The sequence below is a fragment of the Ranitomeya imitator genome, chromosome 4, assembly GCF_032444005.1.
Source record: "Ranitomeya imitator isolate aRanImi1 chromosome 4, aRanImi1.pri, whole genome shotgun sequence".
NCBI classification, from domain to species: Eukaryota; Metazoa; Chordata; class Amphibia; order Anura; family Dendrobatidae; genus Ranitomeya; species Ranitomeya imitator.
The window spans coordinates 331,363,181-331,389,700 of record NC_091285.1 but is presented as its reverse complement, the minus strand read 5'-3'; the positions used below and the strand labels follow the sequence as shown (position 1 = coordinate 331,389,700).

At 43.2% G+C, this 26,520-nt stretch overlaps 1 protein-coding gene across 1 annotated transcript in view; it reads left to right on the top strand.

Annotated features, from left to right (window-relative positions):
* Positions 1-26,520, top strand: part of SLC23A1 (solute carrier family 23 member 1) — a 334,606-nt gene that overhangs the window by 212,006 nt on the left and 96,080 nt on the right. Inside the window, exons 10-12 of the mRNA XM_069764941.1 lie at positions 2,561-2,708; positions 14,135-14,240; positions 18,035-18,164. Coding sequence (XP_069621042.1) covers positions 2,561-2,708; positions 14,135-14,240; positions 18,035-18,164 — 384 coding nt within the window. The remainder of the gene's footprint in view (positions 1-2,560; positions 2,709-14,134; positions 14,241-18,034; positions 18,165-26,520) is intronic.

The window sequence follows — 26,520 nt, the reverse complement described above, 5'->3', positions numbered from 1 at the left end:
CAGTTCTGCACCGCCCTATATCTCCTCTCTCATCTGTCTATCGCCCTACACATGCCCTCCATTCTACAAATGACCTAAGACTAACATCCCCCATAATCCGAACCTCGCACCTCCGTCTCCAAGACTTCTCTCGTGCTGCGCCAGCTCTCTGGAATGCACTTCCCCAGACGATTAGACTGATACCTAGCCCCGACCTATTCAAGCGTGCTTTGAAAACCCATCTCTTCAAGCAAGCCTACCACATCAACTACTCAGTAAACTAACTTTGCCCTGTTTCCTCCTTCAAAATATTATCTGCATGTGAATCTGCACCCTACTATTCACCTGTCTCCACACCCTCCATGCACATGATAACTGCACTTGATACTTGACTATTGCACTTAAACACACGGGCTGATGACTGGATCATGCAGCTTTATATGAAAATCCCTATTTATTATAATTTCCAGACCTGAAATAACAAGCACTTTTCACCTATTGTGTCCCCCCATTTCCTTGTAGATTGTAAGCTTGCAAGCAGGGACCTCACCCCTAATGTCACTGTTTAAATTGTCTTAACTTGTACTGAATTTATTGTCTGTACATGTCCCCGCTTAATTGTAAAGTGCTGCGGAATATGTTGGCGCTATATAAAAATTATTATTATTATTTACAGTAAACAGTAGAATTATGTGCTTTACCAAAAAGCTCTATCATGGTCTCATCTGTCCACAAGATGCCTACTGGCCCTCTAACATTAGTGAGGGCTACCTGCTGGCCCTCTATAAATTGTGAGAGTCACCAGCTGGCCCTCCAAGTTTCAAACTTTACTGTATTAATACGAAAACGAAAATTTGCCCACCTCAAATGGGTAGATTATATTGCAGTAGCAATATACGGCTGGCCCTCCAAAAATGCTTAATGAGAGCGGCTGATTCCAGGGGTCTTCCCAATGCTGTTCCCATGTAATTTCATTTCAAAAACCTGACCGGCACATCCAAACATAGACTCAGTGTGAACAGGTGCTGAACCTAGAGTCGCCAACTCGTATATAGTTAAGTAAATAAGGCAGCACACTGCAGCGCTAGAACATACAAACTTGAAATACGAAATTTGAACTGCATTACTGCACTAGAAATATGAAAAATGAGAGCTTTTAGCGCATAAAAATGGCCAATTTTATGTGTACCTGGTAGCCCCGTTACGGCATCTCTCTTATACCAGGTCCTAAACTTGCCTTACCTCGCTGAGAATAAACGTCTCCATCTGAATGGGTACATGTGAAAACCTCTTACTAGACTAAAACTCTCTCTCTCTGTGGAGGGGTATTGGACATGCTGTAATTAAAACACAAGCTAGGAGGCGGAGTGCACTGTGGAGGGGTATTGGACATGCTGTAATTAAAACACAAGCTAGGAGGCGGAGTGCACGATCAGAAGGCTAAGGAATACATTGAAAAACGAAATTTGAACTGCATTACTGCACTAGAAATATGAAAAGGCATGTTTAGGACCTGGTATAAGAGAGATTCCGTAACGGGGCTACCGGGTACACATAAAATTGGCCATTTTTATGCGCTAAAAGCTCTCATTTTTCATATTTCTAGTGCAGTAATGCAGTTCAAATTTCGTTTTTCAAGTTTGTATGTTCTAGCGCTGCAGTGTGCTGCCTTATTTACTTAACTATATACGAGTTGGCGACTCTAGGTTCAGCACCTGTTCACACTGAGTCTATGTTTGGATGTGCCGGTCAGGTTTTTGAAATGTATTCCTTAGCCTTCTGATCGTGCACTCCGCCTCCTAGCTTCAGGTGTTTTAATTACAGCAGGTCCAATACCCCTCCACAGAGAGAGAGAGAATTTTAGTCTAGTAAGAGGTTTTCACATGTACCCATTCAGATGGAGACGTTTATTCTCAGCGAGGTAAGGCAAGTTTAGGACCTGGTATAGGAGAGATGCCGTAACGGGGCTACCAGGTACACATAAAATTGGCCATTTTTATGCGCTAAAAGCTCTCATTTTTCATATTTCTAGTGCAGTAATGCAGTTCAAATTTCGTTTTTCAAGTTTGTACGTTCTAGCGCTGCAGTGTGCTGCCTTATTTACTTAACCCATGTAATTTCAGTGCTGCTTCCATCGATTTCAGCAATCTTTAGACCCCCTCCAGTCCTCCGGGGGTGGTAGGGCTGCCGGAAAAATGACTGAGTTTCACATTGACTTACATTATACTCATTATTCTGGTTGAGCACCTGAGCATTGCGATTTGCTCCACTCGAATAATTAGTCCCTAAGCATTTTAGTGCTCCCTCATCACTAATTAAGAGCTGAACCAATTGAGATATAGTTTTGTAAATAAAAAGATTAAATATATCCTGTATTTTATTCATTTAAATCTCTACTTATTATAGGTTATTTAGTCAAGTGTGTGGTCTTCTGTAATGATTGTAGTGATTGACAGCATTTCCTTTTTGAGTTTGTAGACAAAGACAGTTGTGATTAGAACCACACACTCGATTGCCTTTTCAATGTGACAGGTTTGTTTTAAAAAAAATAATAATAATTGTCTTCTTTTAACAAAATTAGGTCAGTGGGGACTGCCTACTATTACTGTTGCTGGTGTTTTAGGTATGTTCAGTGCTACACTAGCAGGAATTATTGAATCCATGGGTGATTATTATGCATGTGCAAGATTATCAGGCGCACCCCCTCCACCTGTTCATGCTATTAATAGGTATGTATGCAAGTATAAGTTTATGTAGCAAATGTTTTGACCATATCTAAACACTTTTATTCATTGCAGGACCCAGACATCAGTCATTACACCCAAAATAATCTTCTTTTATTGCATGTGTGTGGGAAGACCCTTCTTTTCTCAACATATTTAATTGGATTTTTAGTGTTCTTATTTTTATTCATGTTATTTTAAAATGAATCCAGTTAAATGTTGTGAACTTATAATCTTGATGCCCCTGAAAATCTAAACTCCGCAAACCTCAGACTAATGCTATAGTGCTTAGTAGAGGAAAACCCCTGTCAGGAAAACTTCTAGTCAGTGAAAACCACAAAAAGAGGACTTGAAAATCCACCAAAAATCTATAAAAAATACCAAGAAAAAGGTAGAGATGCTTACCTGCCCAGGCCTCAAAACAAATGCACTGACAGGGTCAAGAATACCCCTTATTCTTACATTATTTCACCGGGACCTATCCTCTAGATCATAGACCTTGGCTTTCAGGAAAGAGATTTCATCCTCCAAAGCTGCATTAGCGTCAATTAGATTATTGTGGGAGGAGGCATATTCTGCCATTTTCCCTTCAATATGTGCAGTACGTTCCCCCAATGCATCTATGTCCTTTTTTAATGTAGCCAGCATACCTTTAAAGTCTTCCTGTAGAGAAGCTCTAAAAGAGGTGTGCAGCCTTTGCATGGATTTCTCTGTAAGTGGAATATCTGCCATTGAAGCAGCAGCTTCCAGCACTGTATCCTCCGGCAGCCGGCGGGAAGAGAGAGGCAGAGGAAGAAGGGAATAGCGCTATCTTGCCTGCAGGAGATTCCTCAGCGTCCCGAGTAAAGAAGTCTGCCAGCTTGGCTGGCGGGCCTCACTTCTGTGGTGATTTATGAGCCTGGTAAGCTAATTTTTAGCCTAGGAGCCGCTGTGAGCTGCTTTTAACCCCTTCATGACCCAGCCTATTTTGACCTTAATGACCTGGCCGTTTTTTGCAATTCTGACCAGTGTCCCTTTATGAGGTAATAACTCAGGAACGCTTCAACGGATCCTAGCGGTTCTGAGATTGTTTTTTCGTGACATATTGGGCTTCATGTTAGTGGTAAATTTAGGTCAATAAATTCTGCGTTTATTTGTGATAAAAACGGAAATTTGGCGAAAATTTTGAAAATTTCGCAATTTTCACATTTTGAATTTTTATTCTGTTAAACCAGAGAGTTATGTGACACAAAATAGTTAATAAATAACATTTCCCACATGTCTACTTTACACCAGCACAATTTTGGAAACAAAATTTTTTTTTGCTAGGAAGTTATAAGAGTTAAAATTTGACCAGCGATTTCTCATTTTTACAACGAAATTTACAAAACCATTTTTTTTAGGGACCACCTCACATTTGAAGTCAGTTTGAGGGGTCTATATGGCTGAAAATACCCAAAAGTGACACCATTCTAAAAAAATGCACCCCTCAAGGTACTCAAAACCACATTCAAGAAGTTTTTTAACCCTTCAGGTGCTTCACAGCAGCAGAAGCAACATGGAAGGAAAAAATGAACATTTAACTTTTTAGTCACAAAAATTATCTTTTAGCAACATTTTTTTTATTTTCCCAATGGTACAAGGAGAAACTGAACCACGAAAGTTGTTGTCCAATTTGTCCTGAGTACGCTGATACCTCATATGTGGGGGTAAACCACTGTTTGGGCGCACGGCAGGGCTTGGAAGGGAAGGAGCGCCATTTGACTTTTTGAATGAAAAATTGGCTCCACTCTTTAGCGGACACCATGTCACGTTTGGAGAGCCCCCGTGTGCCTAAAAATTGTAGCTCCCCCACACGTGACCCCATTTTGGAAACTAGACGCCCCAAGGAACTTATCTAGATGCATAGTGAGAACTTTGAACCCCCGGGGGCTTCACAAATTGATCCGTAAAAATGAAAAAGTACTTTTTTTTCACAAAAAAATTCTTTTAGCCTCAATTTTTTTCATTTTCACATGGGCAACAGGATAAAATGGATCCTAAAATTTGTTGGGCAATTTCTCATGAGTACACCGATACCTCACATGTGGGGGTAAACCACTGTTTGGGCACATGGTAAGGTTCGGAAGGGAAGGAGCGCCATTTGACTTTTTGAATGAAAAATTATCTCCATCGTTAGCGGACACCATGTCGTGTTTGGAGAGCCCCCGTGTGCCTAAACATTGGAGCTCCCCCACAAATGACCCCATTTTGGAAACTAGACCCCCCAAGGAACTTATCTAGGTGCATATTGAGCACTTTAAACCCTCAGGTGCTTCACAAATTGATCTGTAAAAATGAAAAAGTACTTTTTTTTTCACAAAAAAATTCTTTTCGCCTCAGTTTTTCATTTTCACATGGGCAATAGGATAAAATGAATCCTAAAATTTGTTGGGCAATTTCTCCCGAGTACGCCGATACCTCATATGTGGGGGTAAACCACTGTTTGGGCATACGGCAGGGCTCGGAAGGGAAGGCGCGCCATTTGACTTTTTGAATGGAAAATTAGCTCCAATTGTTAGCGGACACCATGTCGCATTTAGAGAGCCCCTGTGTGCCTATGCATTGGAGCTCCCCCACAAGTGACCCCATTTTGGAAACTAGACCCCCCAAGGAACTTATCTAGATGCATATTGAGCACTTTAAACCCCCAGGTGCTTCACAGAAGTTTATAATGCAGAGCCATGAAAATAAAAAATAATTTTTCTTTCCTCAAAAATGATTTTTAGCCTGGAATTTCCTATTTTGCCAAGGGTAATAGGAGAAATTGGACCGCAAATGTTGTTGTCCAGTTTGTCCTGAGTACGCTGATACCCCATATGTGGGGGTAAACCACTGTTTGGGCGCACGGCAGGGCTCGGAAGGGAAGGCACGCCAATTGGCTTTTTAAATGGAAAATTAGCACCAATCATTAGCGGACACCATGTCACGTTTGGAGAGCCCCTGTGTGCCTAAACATTGGAGATCCCCCACATATGACCCCATTTTGGAAACTAGACCCCCAAAGGAACTAATCTAGATGTGTGGTGAGGACTTTGAACTTCCAAGTGCTTCACAGAAGTTTATAACGCAGAGCCATGAAAATAAAATAAAAATTTTATTTTCTCTAAAATGATTTTTTAGCCTGCAATTTATTATTTTCCCAAGGGTAACAGGAGAAATTTGACCCCAAAAGTTGTTGTACAGTTTCTCCTGAGTACGCTGATACCCCATATGTGGGGGTAAACCACAGTTTGGGCACATGTCGGGGCTTGGAAGTCAAGTAGTGACATTTTGAAATGCAGACTTTGATGGAATGCTCTGCGGGCGTTACGTTGCGTTTGCAGAGCCCCTGATGTGGCTAAACAGTAGAAACCCCCCACAAGTGACCCCATTTTAGAAACTAGACCCCGAAAGGAACTTATCTAGATGTGAGGTGAGCACTTTGAACCCCCAAGTGCTTCACAGAAGTTTATAACACAGAGCAGTGAAAATAATAAATACGTTTTCTTTCCTCAAAAATAATTTTTTAGCCCAGAATTTTTTATTTTCCCAAGGGTTACAGGAGAAATTGGACCCCAAAAGTTGTTGTCCAGTTTCTCCTGAGTACGCTGATACCCCATATGTGGGGGTAAACCACTGTTTGGGCACACGTCGGGGCTCAGAAGGGAAGTAGTGACTTTTGAAATGCAGACTTTGATGGAATGGTCTGCGGGCGTCACGTTGCGTTTGCAGAGCCCCTGGTGTGGCTAAACAGTAGAAACCCCCCACAAGTGACCCCATTTTGGAAACTAGACCCCCCAAGGAACTTATCTAGATATGTGGTGAGCACTTTGAACCCCCAAGTGCTTCACAGACGTTTACAACGCAGAGCCGTGAAAATAAAAAATCATTTTTCTTTCCTCAAAAATGATGTTTTAGCAAGCAATTTTTTATTTTCTCAAGGGTAACAGGAGAAATTGGACCCCAGTAATTGTTGCCCAGTTTGTCCTGAGTACGCTGATACCCCATATGTGGGGGTAAACCACTGTTTGGGCACATGTCGGGGCTCGGAAGTCAAGTAGTGACGTTTTGAAATGCAGACTTTGATGGAATGGTCTGCGGGCGTCACGTTGCGTTTGCAGAGCCCCTGGTGTGCCTAAACAGTAGAAACCCCCCACAAGTGACCCCATTTTGGAAACTAGACCCCCCCAAGGAACTTATCTAGATATGTGGTGAGCACTTTGAACCCCCAAGTGCTTCACAGACGTTTACAACGCAGAGCCGTGAAAATAAAAAATCATTTTTCTTTCCTCAAAAATGATGTTTTAGCAAGCAATTTTTTATTTTCTCAAGGGTAACAGGAGAAATTGGACCCCAGTAATTGTTGCCCAGTTTGTCCTGAGTACACTGATACCCCATATGTGGGGGTAAACCACTGTTTGGGCACACGTCGGGGCTCGGAAGGGAAGGAGCACCATTTGACTTTTTGAATAAAAGATTGGCTGGAATCAATGGTGGCGCCATGTTGCGTTTGGAGACCCCCTGATGTGCCTAAACAGTGGAAACCCCTCAATTCTAACGCCAACACACCCCTAACCCTTATCCCAACTGTAGCCGTAACCCTAACCATAACCCTAACCGCAACACACCCCTAACCCTAACCACAACCCTAATTCCAACCCAACCCTAACCCTAAGGCTATGTACCCACGTTGCGGATTCGTGTGAGATTTTTCCGCACCATTTTTGAAAAATCCGCGGGTAAAAGGCACTGCGTTTTACCTGCGGATTTACTGCGGATTTCACCTGCGGATTCCTATTGAGGAATAGGTGTAAAACGCTGCGGAATCCGCACAAAGAATTGACATGCTGCGGAAAATACAACGCAGCGTTTCCGTGCGGTATTTTCCGCACCATGGGCACAGCGGATTTGGTTTTCCATAGGTTTACATGGTACTGTAAACCTGATGGAACACTGCTGCGGATCCGCAGCGGCCAATCCGCTGCGGATCCGCAGCCAAATCCGCACCGTGTGCACATAGCCTAATTCTAAAGGTATGTGCACACGCTTCGGAAAACGCTGCGGATCCGCAGCAGTTTCCCATGAGTTTACATTTCAATGTAAACCTATGGGAAACAAAAATCGCTGTACACATGCTGCGGAAAAACTGCACGGAAACGCAGCGGTTTACATTCCGCAGCATGTCAATTCTTTCTGCGGATTCCACAGCGGTTTTACAACTGCTCCAATAGAAAATCGCAGTTGTAAAACCGCAGTGAAATGCGCAGAAAAACCGCGGTAAATCTGCCATAAATCCGCAGCGGTTTAGCACTGCGGATTTATCAAATCCGCTGTGGAAAAATCCGCAAAGGACCAGAATACGTGTGCACATACCGAAACCCTAACCCTAACCCTAACCCTACCCCTAACCCTACCCCTACCCCTAACCCTACCCCTAACCCTACCCCTACCCCTAACCCTACCCCTAACCCTACCCCTAACCCTAACCCTAACCCTAGTTCTAACTCCAACCTTAGTGAAAAAAAAAAAAATTCTTTATTTTATTATTGTCCCTATCTATGGGGGACAAATGGGGGGGGTCATTTACTGTTTTTTTATTTTGACCACTGTGATAGATTATATCACAGTGATCAAAATTCACATTGGAACGAATCTGCCGGCCGGCAGATTCGGCGGGCGCACTGCGCATGCGCCCGCCATTTTGGAACATGGCGGCGCCCGGGGAGGAAGACGGACGGACCCCGCCAGGATCGGTAAGTATAAGGGGGGGAGATCAGGGCACAGGGGGGGGAGATCAGGGCACGGGGGGGCATCGGAGCACGGGGGGGGAGGGATCGGAGCATGGGGGAGAGTGATCGGTGTGCGGGCGGGTGGATCGGTGTGCAGGGGGGGTGGATCGGTGTGCAGGGGGGGTGGATCGGAGCACGGGGGGGATCGGAGTGCGGGGGGGTTTGATTGGAGCACGGGGGGGTGTGATTGGAGCACGGGGGGAGCGGACAGGAGGACGGGGGAGCGGAGCACAGGACGGAGGGGAGCGGGCCACAGATCGGGGGGCTGGGGGGGCGATCAGTGGGGTGGGGTGGGGGCACATTAGTATTTCCAGCCATGGCCGATGATATTGCAGCATCGGCCATGGCTGGATTGTAATATTTCACCATTTTTTTAGGTGAAATATTACAAATCGCTCTGATTGGCAGTTTCACTTTCAACAGCCAATCAGAGCGATCGTAGCCACGAGGGGGTGAAGCCACCCCCCCTGGGCTAAACTACCACTCCCCCTGTCCCTGCAGATCGGGTGAAATGGGAGTTAACCCTTTCACCCGATCTGCAGGGATGCGATCTTTCTGTGACACAGCATATGCGTCACAGGTCGGATTGGCACCGACTTTCATGACGCATACGCTGTGTCACAGGTCGGGAAGGGGTTAAAGCGAGGGAGATGTCGGAGATCTAAGACCTCACACCTGACGCCATGTGCGGTCAGGCCATGCCCCCAATCTCCACCTATAGAGAAATCTTAAACTTGCTGTTGGGAAAAGGCATCCTGGAGAGACATGGAGCAGTTTGCAAAAGAAGAGCAGTCCAAAACTTCAGAAGACAAGTATAAGAAGCTTAATGATGGCTATAGGAAATGATTGATTGCAGTTATGTATTCCAAAGGGTGTGCAACCAAATATTAAGTTGAGGGTGCAAGCTATTTTTGTTGGGACCATTTTGGGGATTTTGTGTTAAACTATGTCCAATTTGCCTTTTTTCTCTGTTTCTTTGTGATGTTCCAGTACACACAAAGGAAATAAACAAGTGTATGACAAAACATGTTTAATTGCAATCATTTTCTAAGAGAAATACTTCATGTTCTGGAAAATTTCAAGGATGCCAACACTTTTGGCCATCACTGTATAAAATACAAACCAATTTTATTAAACATGAATAAAAACACATGTAATAATGCAAAAACTTAGGGTTTCTGAGGGAAATCAAGTAAAAAAGGGGTGAGACTAAATAGCAATATTAATAGCTACAAAGCGTAAGAGAAGAGCTCCCACAAATTGCCATGGTCGAAAATGTTGGCACTCTTGATATTGTTCCAGAAAATTAAGTATTTCTCCCAAAGAACTATTGCAATTACACATTTTTATTATGCCTATGTTTATTTCCTTTGTGTGTATTGGATCAACAAGACAATTTTTATTGACTAGGCTGTGGCCCGATTCTAACGCATCGGGTATTCTAGAATATGCATGTCCCCGTAGTATATGGACAATGATGATTCCAGAGTTCGCGGCAGACTGTGCCCGTCGCTGATTGGTTGAGGCAACCTTTATGACATCATCGTCGCCATGGCAACCATTATGACATCTACGTCGATACTGTGCCCGTCGCTGATTGGTCGAGGCCGCCAGGCTCTACGTCCTTTATGACATCATCGCTGTGCCCGTTGCTGATTGGTCGAGGCCTGGGGGCCTCGACCAATCAGGGACACGGGATGTCTACGTCCTTTATGACATCATCGTCGCTGTGCCAGTCTCTGATTGGTCGAGGCCTGGCCCGATTCTAACGATTGTGGCCCGATTCTAACGCATCGGGTATTCTAGCATGTCCCCGTAATATATGGACAATGATGATTCCAGAATTCGCGGCAGACTGTGCCCATTGCTGATTGGTCGAGGCAACCTTTATGACATCATCGTCACCATGGCAACCATTATGACATCATCGTCGCTGTGCCCGTTACTGATTGGTCGAGGCCTGGTGGCCTCGACCAATCAGAGATGCGGGATTTCTACGTCGATGCTATGCCGGTCTCTGATTGGCCTCGACCAATCAGAGAGCCGGGATTTCCAGGACAGAAAGACAGACAGACAGAAAGACAGACAGACAGACGGAAAAACCCTTAGACAATTATATATATATAGACTAGATTGTGGCCCGATTCTAACGCATCGGGTATTCTAGAATATGCATGTCCCCGTAGTATATCGACAATGATGATTCCAGAATTCGCGGCAGACTGTGCCCGTCGCTGATTGGTCGAGGCAACCTTTATGACATCGTCGCCATGGCAACCATTATGACATCTACGTCGATACTGTGCCCGTCGCTGAATCAGAAACGTGAGATGTCTACGTCCTTTATGACATCATCGTCGCTGTGCCCGTTGCTGATTGGTCGAGGCCTAGGGGCCTCGACCAATCAGAGACGCGGGATTTCTACGTCGATGCTGTGCCGGTCTCTGATTGGTCGAGGCCTGGCAGCCTCGACCAATCAGAGAGGCGGGATTTCTACATCGATGCTGTGCCGGTCTCTGATTGGTCGAGGCCTGGCGGCCTCGACCAATCAGAGAGCCGGGATTTCCAGGACAGACAGACAGACAGACAGAGACAGAAAGACAGACAGACAGAAAGACAGACAGACAGACAGACAGACAGACGGAAAAACCCTTAGACAATTATATATATAGATTGTTTTATTTGTTCTGAGTCATTCTGCTACAGAATACATTTGGAGCCAATCAGACAAATCTCTATTAGTATTACTTGATGAATAAGTGTCTGTATTTCTCAGCATTGAGGAAACCGAGAAACGAGCAACAGTGAGGACAGAATACGTTGTGGTCAACCAAGTAAACTTGGTTAGTGCATCAGATAAAACACAACATGCTTACAACCCTTTGAAATTGGAAGATGTCAGGCAGTATAATCAGATCAGATTTGGCAGCAACCATGAGACCCAGCTACACCCATCTAGTATTGATAGGTGTGGTCAAAGGTGGTCAATTAAGAATTGCAGTCAAAAACCATACCTTATGCATGTAAACAAGTCAAATGACTCAACTAAGGAAGAAAGCATACAAACTACTGTAAGGTACAGAAAAATGGCAGTAGGTGCCCTGGGCTGAAGCGTCAAATATGAAATACTTGTCTGTAACAGAAGGCAGTTGAATGCCTAAAGCCTGGAGAGTGGTACAATAATGAGTGTCTGCACCTAGCCGTGAAACATGGTGAAGGATGCTTGCACGTTTGCGGATGCATTTCAGCAAATTAAGTTGGGAATTTGTTCAAGATTAGAGATGGGCGGACCCCGGATGTTCAGGTCCAGCAGGTTCAGCTGAACAGTTAAAAAAGATCACCGATCAGGTGACCAATGATCACTGATGTTGCGCTCTCAGTAACTCATTCATCAGTGTGGTTCTCAGCCTGGACCATTGCATTTTTGCACCATCCAGGTTGAAAACTGTTTATCCCCAGAAAGGGATTAAGGCATGGGACAGAATGACAGACAGGTGAGGAGTATTGTTGTTTTTTATCTTTGTTTTATTACAGGAGACTAGGGATTCAATGGAATGGGTGTTAGGAGAATATAACTGTTTGTTATTTTTAAATAAAAAAAGGAAAGGTGTGCTTTGTTTTTATTTCAAATAAAGGACTTTATTCTGGCTGTGTGTTTATTTACTGTGTACCTATAGGATTAGTAATGGATAGGTTTCTTACAGATGCCTTTCCATTACTAAGCCGTGGGCTTGATGTCACCTGACAATACAAAGGTGACATCAACCCCACAAATATTACCCCACTTGCCACCACTACAGGGCAAGTGGGAAGAGTTGGGCAAAGCGTCAGAATTGGCACATCTAATGGATGCACCTTTTCTGGGCGGCAGCGGGCTGCTATTTTTAGGCTGGGGGGGCAATATCTATAGCACCATACCAGCCTGAAAATACCAGCCACCAGCTGTCTGATTTAGCAAGGCTGGTTGTCGAAAATTGGGGGACTCCATGCCTTTTTTATTTATTTAAATAATGAAAAAAACTGTGTGGAAACCACTCTATTTTTGATAACCAACCTTGTTAATGCTGACAGCTGAGGGTTGCAGCCCCCAGCTGTCAGTTTTGCCTGGCTGATTATCAAAAATACAGGGGAATCCACGTTATTTTTTTCTTTAATTAATTATTTAGAGCGCAGGCGACAGCTGATGAATACCCCCATCAGGCGGTGGCTGATGGGAGCAGTAGTCTCATCAGCCGATATCAGTGACCGGAGGTAAACTTTATACCTCCAATCACAGCTGCGTGATCACGCTGTCATTGGACAGCGTGGGAACCGCAGCTCTCTTGACTGGCAGTGATGATTTACCACCGATCAGAAGCAGTATTTGACACATTGTCATGCACATGTCATGGCAAACACTTGATGTTGGGGCAACCCATTCAAGTGAATGCGGTCTGGGTTCAGATTTGGGTCCATTCCAGAACAGTAGGTGTTCAGTACAGACCCCGAACTTTACTGTTCGGCTTTGCCCATCTCTAGTCAAGATTAAATAAGCACTCCTCCCATCAAAGTTTGCATCATCTTAATATAGTTCATTCATCATATTATATAGTACTGTGTACTTACAATTGCTCATTTTGCTTTTTTACCCAGCTAACTCTTCTCTCCTCTCTGCTCTATGTAAAAACAGGCAGTCTCTTGTACCTGCATTTATCATTCCTCTCTTCAACTCCCGACCCAGTTGGTCCACTCCACCCCATGCCAGGGACTTTAGGGACTTTTGCAGTTACTTGACCTCCTGTTTCTACATAGAGCTTAGAAGGATTGAGCTAGTCTGTTTTTAATCACATGATGTCATAGACCTAATGGAAAAGAAAAGAATTAGCTTGGCAGAAAGGCAAAATGAGCAATTGTAAGTAAACAGTGATACATAATATGATGACTGCAACATATCAACAGGATAACAATTATGATGGGAGTGCTTCTTTAATGGTCTACTGAGAAATACAGGAAGATACTTAATCATCATGAAACACCATAAAATACCATTAGTGAGGTGTCTGATCGTCTTCAAATTTATAACGCAGCAGGCCATGACCCCAAAACTTACGGCCAATGTCATTAAGAACTATCTTCATGATAAAGAATAACAATAAGCCCAGGATGTGATAATGTGACCACCACAGACCCTGGATCTCAACATCAAATCTGTCTGGGATTATATGAAGAGACTGAAGGATTTGCAGAATTCGACATCCACAGAAGATCTGTGGTTAGTTCTCTAAGATGTTTTGAACAACCTACCTGCTGAGTTTCTTCAAAAATTGTGTACAAGTGTACCTAAAAGAATTGATGATGTTTTGAATGCAAAGGCTGGTCATATCAAATGCTGATTTTTCTTTTGTTCATTCACTAACCTAAAAAATACTGCACATAAGAAATTATGCCAAATGACATGTCAGAAAGTACGAGAATCAGTTCCTTGTTGGACCCCATTTTTGTAAGGCTATGTATTTAAAGTTGAGGATTTGCAAGACCTAACTGAACTGTGTTTTTATGCAATAGTATAGCATGTGTAATTAATCTGAAAATAAAAAAACGTTTAGAAGTAGGCATCACAAGACATGTGTTGATAGTCTAATAAATAATTTTACTTTTTTTCAGAGGAATATTTATTGAAGGAATTTGCTGTGTTTTTGCTGGATTGCTTGGAACTGGAAACGGTTCTACCTCTTCAAGTCCAAATATAGGCGTTTTGGGTATTACAAAGGTAAAATACTGGGTACTATAATATAAAGCTACAATGCTATTTGCACATCAAACCTTGCCTTGCATTGACAATTGTGGACACCTAATATAAAAAGTGTGATTATAAATAATATCATATCCTACAGTATTTCACTAGATTTACTACCGTAAGTTACATAATACACTATTTTTTTAAGTATGGCATACTCCTTTGATTACTGTATGTCATAGATATTCTCATACAAAGACACCCTGGGACTATCAGAAAAACCTAGGGCTGTCTGTCCAGGATTACTATTATTAAAGCATACTCACAGTAGGTCTGCCCTATCAACAGACTGTGCACCTTTCAGTGTGAAGCGATGGCTGGGGGACCACCACGGTGCAGGAAGACTACTGTACACACGATGAGGTGCATACAACAAAGGGTAGATTTATTGGTAGGCAAGGAATGAAGTGGATGAGGAAGATGCAAACAGGGGTATGAAATGGCAAAAGATAATTTACAATTGTTATATTCTTTCGCTTGTCAGTAAAATAGCACAGTGCTCCAACTGTTACAGACTCAATATATGCCACACAAGTAAATGCAAACAATAAACAAAGAATAATGCTAATCTACGTATAACCTCCCTGACCTTTACTAAGCAGGCCTCAAGGCTGCCGTGTTCTGACTATTGAAGCCTACATTAGGCCCTGACATGTGCACAAAACAGGAACAAACTCACGGTGATGTTGGGGACTCAGATCCAGTCCCGGGGGCCCCCAGCAGTCTAGTATGGTTGTGCGCACGGCTCTCTGACAGCTCCGTGAAATGTGGTCTTCTCCTTGCTTCTGGGTCCTGGAGGTGCTCCTGGAAACTGTAAATCCCTTTCTCTATATCTTCGTGGCTCCTCGAACTAACACAGGACAGCCACCCTCGCTGCAGCCGGAAAAGTCTGTCAAATCTCACAAGTCCACTCCCTTACAGGCTGGGGGTCCTCTCTTGCAGAAAACAGCACAAAGTTCTCTCTGCAGCAGCCTCAGCTCACACACACAGTTCAGGCTCCACTCCTGCCATCTGCACAGTCCAGTCCATTCATACAGTTTATTGCAGGGGAGAAGCAGAACATTCCATCACGCCAGACAAGGGGGTGCAGTCTCTTAAATTAACTGCGTGTTCCTTACTGTTCATAACAGCACCACCCTCCAACAAGTGCACAACATTACTTCATGTAAAATCATAAAATTGGAGAAAAATAATTAAAGATTAAAATTTCCGTAAAACAATGAAGAAAAAACATGGAAAAAGACATTACACACTACCTAGATAATTTTTGGTAAATGGAGTAAAAAAAAAATAAAGTAAAAAGTAAAGTTCATATAAAATCTAGATTTGTTTAAATTAATGGTACCAAATAAAAGAAAAATAAGAACCGTTATGTGAGTTGATTTGGTGCAGTTTATAAAGCCAAAATTATAAGTGCCTCCAACTTTTGTAAATTAAAATCTTTCCTATGTCCTTCACTGTCATAGATGTAATGGCAAATGTTATAAAGCCATTTCATAGCTATCATAATAATATTGAAGTAAAGCTAGCACTCAATTAACCTCTGCATGGCCCTTATGAAGAGGGGATCCCCCTTAAGTGAACAGGTAATTTAAGTGGACTATCTAATGGATCGCAGTCCAGGAATGGCTGACAGAGGAATTTGGGGAGACTACAGATTTGTGGCCGGTGGAAATAACTTATCACCCTTGGCATTCCCTGTGAAGAGAAAGACAAGTAGACTGCTTTAGTTCAGGATCCAGTTTGAATATGTTTTTTATGAACAACATTGATATGATAGATATGAGTGACTTATTTTCGGCGTCGTAACGAAGTAACGAATGTAACGCATTCTGCCTGAGACTCCCAGGGGCAAAGATATTGTAAAATTTGGGGATCCCATAATTTTCTAAAAACCAGGCCACATCCAATCACTAGCCTGGTTATAAGTCCCCGAAGGGGAGGTATGTGGGTATGACCTGTGTTAATAAAAGCAAATAATACCAATATATACTCATTGTCAGTCCTGGGAGATAGTTTAGTACATTTCTCCTGTTTATTCTTTTTATTTAATGTAATTTTATATACCGTATTGTTTTGTTCCCATTTTGTAACATGTTTGTGTATTTTTATACACACTGCCTAATTTTTGGATTAAATATATAAAATGTAATCGCTTTATTCCTCTTGATCTTTAAACCACCCCACCCTGAAGGAATATGCTATCTATAATGGATAACCAATTGTCCTGTATAAACGATTGGGGTTGTGAATTCTGTCACACTAGGGTGTGACTCCTCTTAATTGTCTGTGGCCAAATTGGTTCTCTGAAAGAGATGATGCGTGCACGGAGGAAAGAACACGCAAGATACAGTGGGTCATGTATCAAATGATTCTTCCCTGATTTAATGCTTCGCAGAATACCTCCTTTTATAGGAGAAATCAGGCGGTCTTAGCACATTACATCATGGGTTTTTTCAACATAACAATTATCCCAAGTCACTTTTGATTGATTATTGTTTATTATTCTGTACTGTTATCACCCTAATGGCCTGCTCTAGGTCAGGCTGACATCTGTCTATGCACCTATTCTACTGATCTTTGGTTTTTGGGGAATCGATTTCCCTACGTGCAGGTGCATTTACTCTTGATAAGACTAGGGGAATCACAAAGCCTTTTTTAAAATCCACCTGGACATTGGCGTATCTTGGTTAAGAATGATAAACAGAATTAAGTCTTATAACAGAGAATCAGAAAACTTTAAAGTTACATGAATCTAATATTAAGCAAAGCATCCATAGAAGTTTTATTTCAGTATATACTATTTCTAACCCTACACCTCCCTTTTAACACTGTACAGCATTATGCAGAATACTGTATAATGGCCACACATGATGCTGCATACAGTATAATGGTCCCCCACATGATGCTGCATACTGTATAATGGTCCCACATGATGCTGCATACATTATAATGGCCCAACATGATTCTGCATACATTATAATGGTCCCACATGATGCTGCATACTGTATAATGGTCCCACATGATGCTGCATATATTATAATGGCCCAACATGATTCTGCATACTGTATAATGGCCCCACATGATGCTGCATACTGTATAATAGTCCCACTTGATGCTGCATACAGTATAATGGCCCAACATGATGCTACATGCAGTATAATGGCCCCACATGATGCTGCATACTGTATAATGGTCCCATATGATGCTGCATACAGTATAATGGCCACATATACTGCTCCATACTGTATAATGGCCTCACATTAAAAAAAAACTACTCACCTCTGCCCATTCCAACACTGATCTGGTCTCTTCATATATCAGCCCTACCTGTAGGCACGCATGCCATCTTGGCAATAGCGCTGCTGCCACTCTCCTCAGCCCTTGCAAGATGCACATCCTCAGCCCATGCACAGACTGGTGGAACAGCACGCAACCTGATGGGAGAGAGGAGAGTGGCCGTGGCGCCGGCGCTAGTGATGAGGGAGATTACAAGCGGGCTGAGGAGAGTGGTGGCAGCGCTAGTTTTGAGGAGATAGTGCACATGCCCACCGGGAGGGCTCTGCGTGCCCTCTCTGGCACGCGTGCCATAGGTTCACCACCACTGATATATAGTGTACCTCTTTTTACTGTTTGGGGTTGGATTAATAAGGTTTATTTTTTCCGAAAATATAGCATTGTTTAATAATTATTTATATTGTGCCTTTTAAAGATAATATAAAAGTTTAGAAATAACCTGTTTTTTTTCTTTATTATATTTCTTTTAGGTTGGCAGTCGAAGAGTTGTGCAGTATGGTGCCGGGATCATGTTTATTCTAGGAACAATCGGAAAGTTTACTGCTTTGTTTGCTTCTATTCCAGACCCAATTCTTGGTGGAATGTTCTGTGCCTTGTTTGGTAAGACCAAATATTGTCAATAATTGATAATTCACATAGATCACAATGTAAATCATGTACCGAGGGTGTTGTTCAAGATACAGTGGAGTCACAGACGAAAAAAGAACTAATTTTCACACAGCCCACTGTCAGTAACTATTATACTTAGGAACAAAGATATTCCTGCTCGGTTTTGGATAAACGCACAAAGAAAAAAAAAACATCAAACAAACATTTTGCCGGAAGGCTATAGCCACTATGCTGGACAGCTCAGTACCCAAGAGAACTGTTTCTGCTATTTTCTCTATGTGAATTTACCTGTTGGCGTTCCCGTATGAACCAGCCGCCATTACCTTATTACACCCTGAGAGAATACTGGTTTAATTAAGTGAGTACAAAGCACAGGCTCACCTGCGGTTTAGCACAGTGGCTCACAATCTTAAGAATGTGTATATATATTTCTATTCCAATTCCTCAACTAAATGTTCCTCTCCTGTTCCCGTATAAACTCAAGAACTAGAGGAAAAGTCCGTACTCGGCTATATGGAGAATATAACAAAATTAGCCAAATATATACAGTATATACATATCAGAGAAGGTGCCGTGGACAAAGTCTGTTGGAGCTGAATCACTGCTCTGCCTTATATTGACCCACAGAGAAACCCCTCTTCCAGAGAACAGAGAGGAAAACGCAAGTCCTTCCTGGAGAACACTGCGTGCCGTGTCCGCACCTAAATGTAGCATAAAATCCTTAGTTACTGAACAGCATGAAAATGTAGTGACAAATCTAGGATTTCTGGCCTTTGATTCCAGAAGGAAAACGTGGTCCATAGAGTCACTATACCTAACTAACTAAAAACTTTGTTCCAGCCGTGTGTCTCTTGGCACCAAAATATTATTATTATTTATTTATATAGCACCATTAATTCCATCGTGCTGTATATGAGAAGGGGTTACATCAAAATACAAATATCACTTACAGTAAACAAAACTAACAATGACAAGGACCCTGCCCTTGCGGGCTTACATTCTACAGGATTATGGGGAAAATATATTGTGATGCGTGCACATTTACTTACTGTGGCAACACAGTGGGCTTTTAGTGTTTCTTACAGCCGGATCTCTCCGAACGACACAATCAGGAAACACAGGTGGATGCAGAGCTCTCCCAGCTGTGAGCAATACCGAGGAAGCTTGTGCTATAACGCTTCCACAGGATGCGGCACCTTCACTTCACAGGCCTCGAGTCCCTTCTAGTCTTTAACAGCTATTACAGCAAGAATTCCCTTGCATCCTGAAAGGTTTGGATACCGGCTCAGTTCAGCTTCAATCTGCTGCTACTCTTTAGTCAGCTGGGTGCTGTCACACGGGGATGTCACCATATCCCTCTATAGCACAGCCTCATACACTCCTCATTCCTGCTGACTCTGTCCAAGATGGCCACGCTTCTTCTTCCTATCTTTCACTTTTATAAAAACCCTCCCTTGTTACATCTTACAGACATATCACAGTCTCTTAACCCTGCTGTTCTGTTCGGTCTGGGGAGACCTATTTTGAACTTTGGTATTTTTTGGGGTGTTCAAGATGCGGTTCTGAAACTTGTGGTTGATTGACTTAAATGAGGATGGGTCGGTCGGCCACGGGTTTCAGAGCCGCATCTTGAATATTTTAAAGAATATTGAAGTTCAAAGTCGGTCATTTTTGACCAACAGAACAGCAGGGTTAACCATGTTCAAACAAACGGCGATAACAGATTATTTTTTTAAGCAAAGTCGATGAGAAGTTTCTAAACTCTATTTAACTTTCAACTTACAATGTATATAGGGATCTAGAAGTTGTGTTCAATGGAAGGCAAAAAAGGTCTGAGACATAAAAAAAAAAAAAGATTGAGGGGTAAGAAAAAATGAAAGTTTATTACCTGAAATTTTAATTTTCTGTAGTTCATAGGACTTCAACTGAGAAAAAATAACATAACGTACATATTGATTATTAACAATTAATTAGGTAATCCTTTACATTATAGAAGCTAGGACAGGATCAAAGTGAGGCATAAATTATGCAGCATTGAAAACTATAAATAAAATTAATGGGAGGGAAAGTTGTGCTCTCTATGGACTCCAGGAAATGCAAACTTATTATGTGGTCATACTATTGCAGCACACAAATGGTAGTTTAGAAGCACTGCAAGAGCAAAAAGAGGAGGGTTTAATGTGTTACTTCTTCCAGAAGTAATGATTTGCCAAAGACCGAACCCGCAGATGAAAGCACATCTATTCATATGAGTAAAATGTAGATTTAAAATGTAACTCACCCTAATTGGGGACACAACTTATTTTAGTACTTACCTCTGTCAATTTACGTATATCTGGGTTTCTAGAGTCCTGTTCACACTCTTCTATAGATTTATGTATACTTGTGATCATTGGTATCAATACATAAGAAAACAGGAATAATTTGACACATTTATTTATTTAATCATTGTTTATACGTATATACAGTATGTGTTTTACTGTTTTGTTGTCTCCTTAGGGTAATGTAAATATGTTTATTAAAAGTTACATTTTAAATCTACCTTTTTGCTCACAAGCACATTTAGAATTTGTAGACTTTTCTAATTCTAGTATGCAGCCATTTCTTTTCCATTTGTTGGCCAAAAAAGCCTGTTTGTACTGTGGCAAAAAACTGCTGTTTTTGCTGTGCCAAAAAGCCTATGTGTGTGCTGTACCAAAAAGCTTTTGTTTGTATTGTATGAAAAAGTCTCAAGGAGTATTGTGCAAAAAAAGCCACTATTTGTACTGTACCAAAAGCCTCTTTTTGTACTGTACCAAAAAGCCTCCTTTTGTACTGTGCCAAAAAGCATCTTTTTTGTACTGTACCAAAAATCTGTTTGTACTGAACCAAAAAGACTCAGGGTGTACTATGTGAAAAAGCCTCTGTTTTTACTGTAGCGTAAATCCTCTCTGTGCACTGTATCGAAAAGCCTGTGTTTGTACTGTACCACAAAGCCTCTGGAAGTACAGCGCCAAAAAGCCTCTGCGTTTACTTTGCCAAAAAGCCTCTAGTTGTACGGTACCAAAAATCTTGGTGTGTACAGTGCCAAAAAGCCTCTGTGTCTATTGTGCCAAAAAAGCTCTGGGAGTACTGTGCCAAAATGCCTTTTTGTCCTGTACCAAAAAACATCTTGGAGTACTGTGCCAAAAAGCCTCTGTTTGTACTGTACTAAAAAATAACGGAGTACTGTGCCAAAAAGTCTCTGTACTGTACCAAAAAGCCTCTGGAAATACTATACCAAAGAGCCTCTGCTTGCTCTGTACCAAAAATCCTCTGGGAGTATTGTGCAAAAAGTCTGTTTGTACTGTTCCAAAAAGCCTCAGGGAGTATTGTGCTAAAAAGCTTCTGTGTACATTGCAGCCGTTTCCTTACAAGTAGTGTGCTTAAAAATTAACTATACTCTGCCACTGTGCCTGTACGAGTTGTGGTCCTAAAAAAAGAGTTATACTTTGCATACATATCTGTGGGAGTACTGTGCGTAAAAACACATTTTTCTAATCTGCAACTGTGTCTGTGGAAATACTGTGCCAAAAACCCCTGTTCGTGCAAGCGTATCTGTGAGAGTACTCTGAAAAAATCCTCTGTGGGCGGACTCTGCAAAGCAGCTTGTGTGGGGTTATTCTGCAAAACACAAGTTTTTTTTTTTAATTTGAGTAGGTTCCAAAACATTGTTGATAGAAAATAGAATAAACAAACTGCAGTGAAGTCTAACAATGTTTGGGTGAGGCTGGTATACTTCTATATTCAGCAAAAGGTACTGACAAGTCCTTTGGGTTCCACGCCTGGTTCATTTTAATGAATGTGAGCCTGCCCACATTGGCTGTGAACAGGTGTATGTACCTGCCTGTGGTTACACCTCCTGCCATGCTAAACACACAATCTGACAGTATACATTCCACAAGGCAAGCCAGTACCTCCAGTGCATGAAGGGCAAGCTCAGGCAATGTGTCCAATTTGGAGATCCGGAAGTTAAATGGGCCAGACCCATCACTCAGTATGTGGAGACGTGTGGCCACAAACTTTTCCACCATGTTGATCAAACTGTCATGCTCATGGATTTGATTCCTTTAGTTTGTGTTTCGTGGTCAGCTTCTCTTTCTGATGAGCCACAGAAGACACTCCTTTTCTCTGGGTGTTTGGGTTCTGTTTTCTCAATTATGTCTGTCTAGCTTAGCACAGATGTTTTCAATTGTTCACCTATACCTATTTTACTGTCTAACTTATTAATCCCCAGCCATAACCAAAACGGTGCCTACTGCTAATAGGGTATCAGATGGTGGTGCTGGATTTTGCGACATGCCGAGTAAGGTTTTCCACATTTTTTGCAATGCTAACCATCCCTTCCGAGGTGGTGCCTGTGCCACAGCTGCGTTAGCAACTTCATCCTCCTCTACCTCAAACTTTACCTTCGCTGTCTCAGAATGCCCACAACTAAACCTTCCTTGGCTGCCAGCTCCGTATTTGCTGAGGCTGAGCTCATTTTTTTCTCTTCTCCACTTTTCTGTGCATCAAGAATGTTCCTGTCATGTATGGGATCCAAACTGTCACTTCTCTGTCCTACAGAGTAACTGTGTTATTGTTTTTCTTTTTTGTAATTTTCAATTTTTTTTTAAATACTTTGTAGATTTTCATTTATTGTTGTTATTTACTTTTCTTGTTATGTTTCCTCAGTCCAGGAGTACTGAATTTCACTAGGGGGGAATGTGGCACCCCAGGAGTCCGGTTGCCACAGTGGCATTGCCTCCCTCACAGAGGGTGATGCGATGCCTGGAAGCAAGGAGGGGTCCCCTTACCAGGTAACACCAGCATCCAACACTTTTCCTTACTCCAGACCAGAAGGGGGAGCTCTAACACCCAGTTTCAGGGGAGCTTCCCTATAAGTTCTGGCCTGGAGGCGGAGTTAGTTAGTCGGAGTCGGAGTCTGAGTCTGAGAGAGGAGAGGAGGGAAGTCGAGGAGAACCTGGGGAGTGGAGCTGTAACCAAGGCCCATCTAACACCCAGTGTCACAGCAGCATACCAGAGCCGCCACGAAGGAACGACACCTGTAATAGGCTCAAGCGCCCTGCCATGCTGGTAAAGTTTAGTTTAACTGCCAGACAGTGAGAGGGACTTGAGCAGAGCTTAAAGCAGCAAGGAACTAACAGGACAGCACAGTAGGAAGGCCTCTGAACCCACCTAGCTAGGTGGATCATAAATTGCTTCCAGGCTGCCCAGATCTCCATACCATCTGTTACCTGTGCCCCAGACTGCACCTTCTGCTATCAAGTAAAGGTAATGAAAACTACAGCCCTTGTGTCCTCAAGTCATTTCTTGCACCCTCAGTCCTGCAACCCAATGTCAATCCATGATCCCTTACAACAGTACCGGTAGCCCTGGGGCCCTGCTCTACCTGTGGGGAGCAGAACCATCCCAGCTGCATCACAATCGGCCCCAGCAGTCCCCTTAATTAAGCAGCATCCGCCATCCATTGCCGAACACCACAGGTGGCGTCACGAACTAATCCCCCATAAACTTTATTCCCCTTTATTTCAATTTTATTGGATTCCCAGGGCCACGAACCCGGTCACTGCTGCCATGACATTTCCCCCAAAGAAACCTCGGATCCAGTCCAAGTACCCCACGGCCCTAGTGGGTGCTCCATTTTGACGTCACGAACAGGATATCGTAGCCTGTTACCACCGGGTTCTGTGAGCCATAAACTTTATTGAACTGTGTGGTAACTGTTATGAACTGGTGGTTCAGAAACACAATGGACTTGGTGGTTAAGAGCACACAAAGTGACCTGATAGTTACTAATAACATAGGACGAGCTCTGAGACGTGGGAACTCTGCTGACCGCAATCCCTAATCCTATCACACCACACTAGAGGTAGCCGTGGAGCGCTCCTGACCAGACCTAGGCGCCTCGGGCACAGCCTGAGAAACTAGCTAGCCCTGAAGATAGAAAAATAAGCCTACCTTGCCTCAGAGAAATTCCCCAAAGGAAAAGGCAGCCCCCCACATATAATGACTGTGAGTTAAGATGAAAATACAAACACAGAGATTAAATAGATTTTAGCAAAGTGAGGCCCGACCTACTGAATAGACCGAGGATAGGAAAGATAACTTTGCGGTCAGCACAAAAACCTACAAACAACCACGCAGAGGGCGCAAAAAGACCCTCCGCACCGACTAACGGTACAGAGGTGCTCCCTCTGCGTCCCAGAGCTTCCAGCAAGCAAGACAAACCAAAAAAGCAAGCTGGACAGAAAAAATAGCAAACAAAAGTAACACAAGCAGAACTTAGCTTATGCAGGGCAGAAAGGCCACAAGACGATCCAGGAGAGAGCAAGACCAATACTGGAACATTGACTGGAGGCAAGGAACAAAGAACTAGTTGGAGTTAAATAGAGCAGCACCTAATGACTTAACCTCGTCACCTGAGGAAGGAAACTCAGAAGCCGCAGCCCCACTCACATCCACCAGAGGAAGCTCATAGACAGAACCAGCCGAAGTACCACTCATGACCACAGGAGGGAGCTTGACCACAGAATTCACAACAGTACCCCCCCCCCCCTTGAGGAGGGGTCACCGAACCCTCACCAGAGCCCCCAGGCCGACCAGTTTGAGCCAAATGAAAGGCACGAACCAGATCGGCAGCATGAACATCAGAGGCAAAGACCCAGGAATTATCTTCCTGACCATAACCCTTCCACTTAACCAGGTACTGGAGCTTCCGTCTCGAAATACGAGAATCCAAAATCTTCTCCACTATATACTCCAACTCCCCCTCAACCAAAACCGGGGCAGGAGGATCAACGGATGGAACCACAGGCGCCACGCATCTCCGCAACAATGACCTATGGAATACATTATGGATAGAAAAAGAAGCTGGAAGGGTCAAACGAAAAGACACAGGATTAAGAACCTCAGAAATCCAATACGGACCAATGAAACGAGGCTTAAACTTAGGAGAGGAAACTTTCATAGGAATATAACGAGACGACAACCAAACCAAATCCCCAACACGAAGTCGGGGACCCACACAGCGCCTACGGTTAGCGAAACGTTGAGCCTTCTCCTGGGACAATGTCAAATTGTCCACTACATGAGTCCAAATCTGCTGCAACCTATCCACCACAGTATCCACACCAGGACAGTCCGAAGACTCAACCTGCCCTGAAGAGAAACGAGGATGGAAACCAGAATTGCAGAAAAACGGCGAAACCAAAGTAGCCGAGCTGGCCCGATTATTAAGGGCGAACTCAGCCAAAGGCAAAAAGGACACCCAATCATCCTGATCAGCAGAAACAAAACATCTCAGATATGTTTCCAAGGTCTGATTGGTTCGTTCAGTTTGGCCATTTGTCTGAGGATGGAAAGCCGAGGAAAAAGATAAATCAATGCCCATCCTAGCACAAAAGGCTCGCCAAAACCTCGAAACAAACTGGGAACCTCTGTCAGAAACGATGTTCTCCGGAATGCCATGTAAACGAACCACATGCTGGAAAAACAATGGCACCAAATCAGAGGAGGAAGGCAATTTAGACAAGGGCACCAAATGGACCATCTTAGAGAAGCGATCACAAACCACCCAAATGACCGACATCTTTTGAGAGACGGGGAGATCCGAAATAAAATCCATAGAGATATGTGTCCAAGGCCTCTTCGGGACTGGCAAGGGCAAAAGCAACCCACTGTCACGAGAACAGCAGGGCTTAGCCCGAGCACAAATCCCACAGGACTGCACAAACGAACGCACATCCCGCGACAGAGACGGCCACCAAAAGGATCTAGCCACCAAATCTCTTGTACCAAAGATTCCAGGATGACCAGCCAACACCGAACAATGAACCTCAGAGATAACTCTACTCGTCCATTTATCAGGGACAAACAGTTTCTCCGCTGGGCAACGGTCAGGTCTATTAGCCTGAAATTTTTGCAGCACCCGCCGCAAATCAGGGGAGATGGCAGACAAAATTACCCCCTCTTTGAGAATACCCTGCGGCTCAGGCAAACCCGGAGAGTCGGGCACAAAACTCCTAGACAGGGCATCCGCCTTCACATTCTTAGAGCCCGGAAGGTACGAAATCACAAAGTCAAAACGGGAGAAAAACAGCGACCAACGAGCCTGTCTAGGATTCAACCGTTTGGCAGACTCGAGATAAGTCAAGTTCTTGTGATCAGTCAAGACCACCACGCGATGCTTAGCTCCTTCAAGCCAATGACGCCACTCCTCGAATGCCCACTTCATGGCCAACAACTCTCGATTGCCAACATCATAATTACGCTCAGCAGGCGAAAACTTCCTGGAAAAGAAGGCACATGGTTTCATCACCAAGCCATC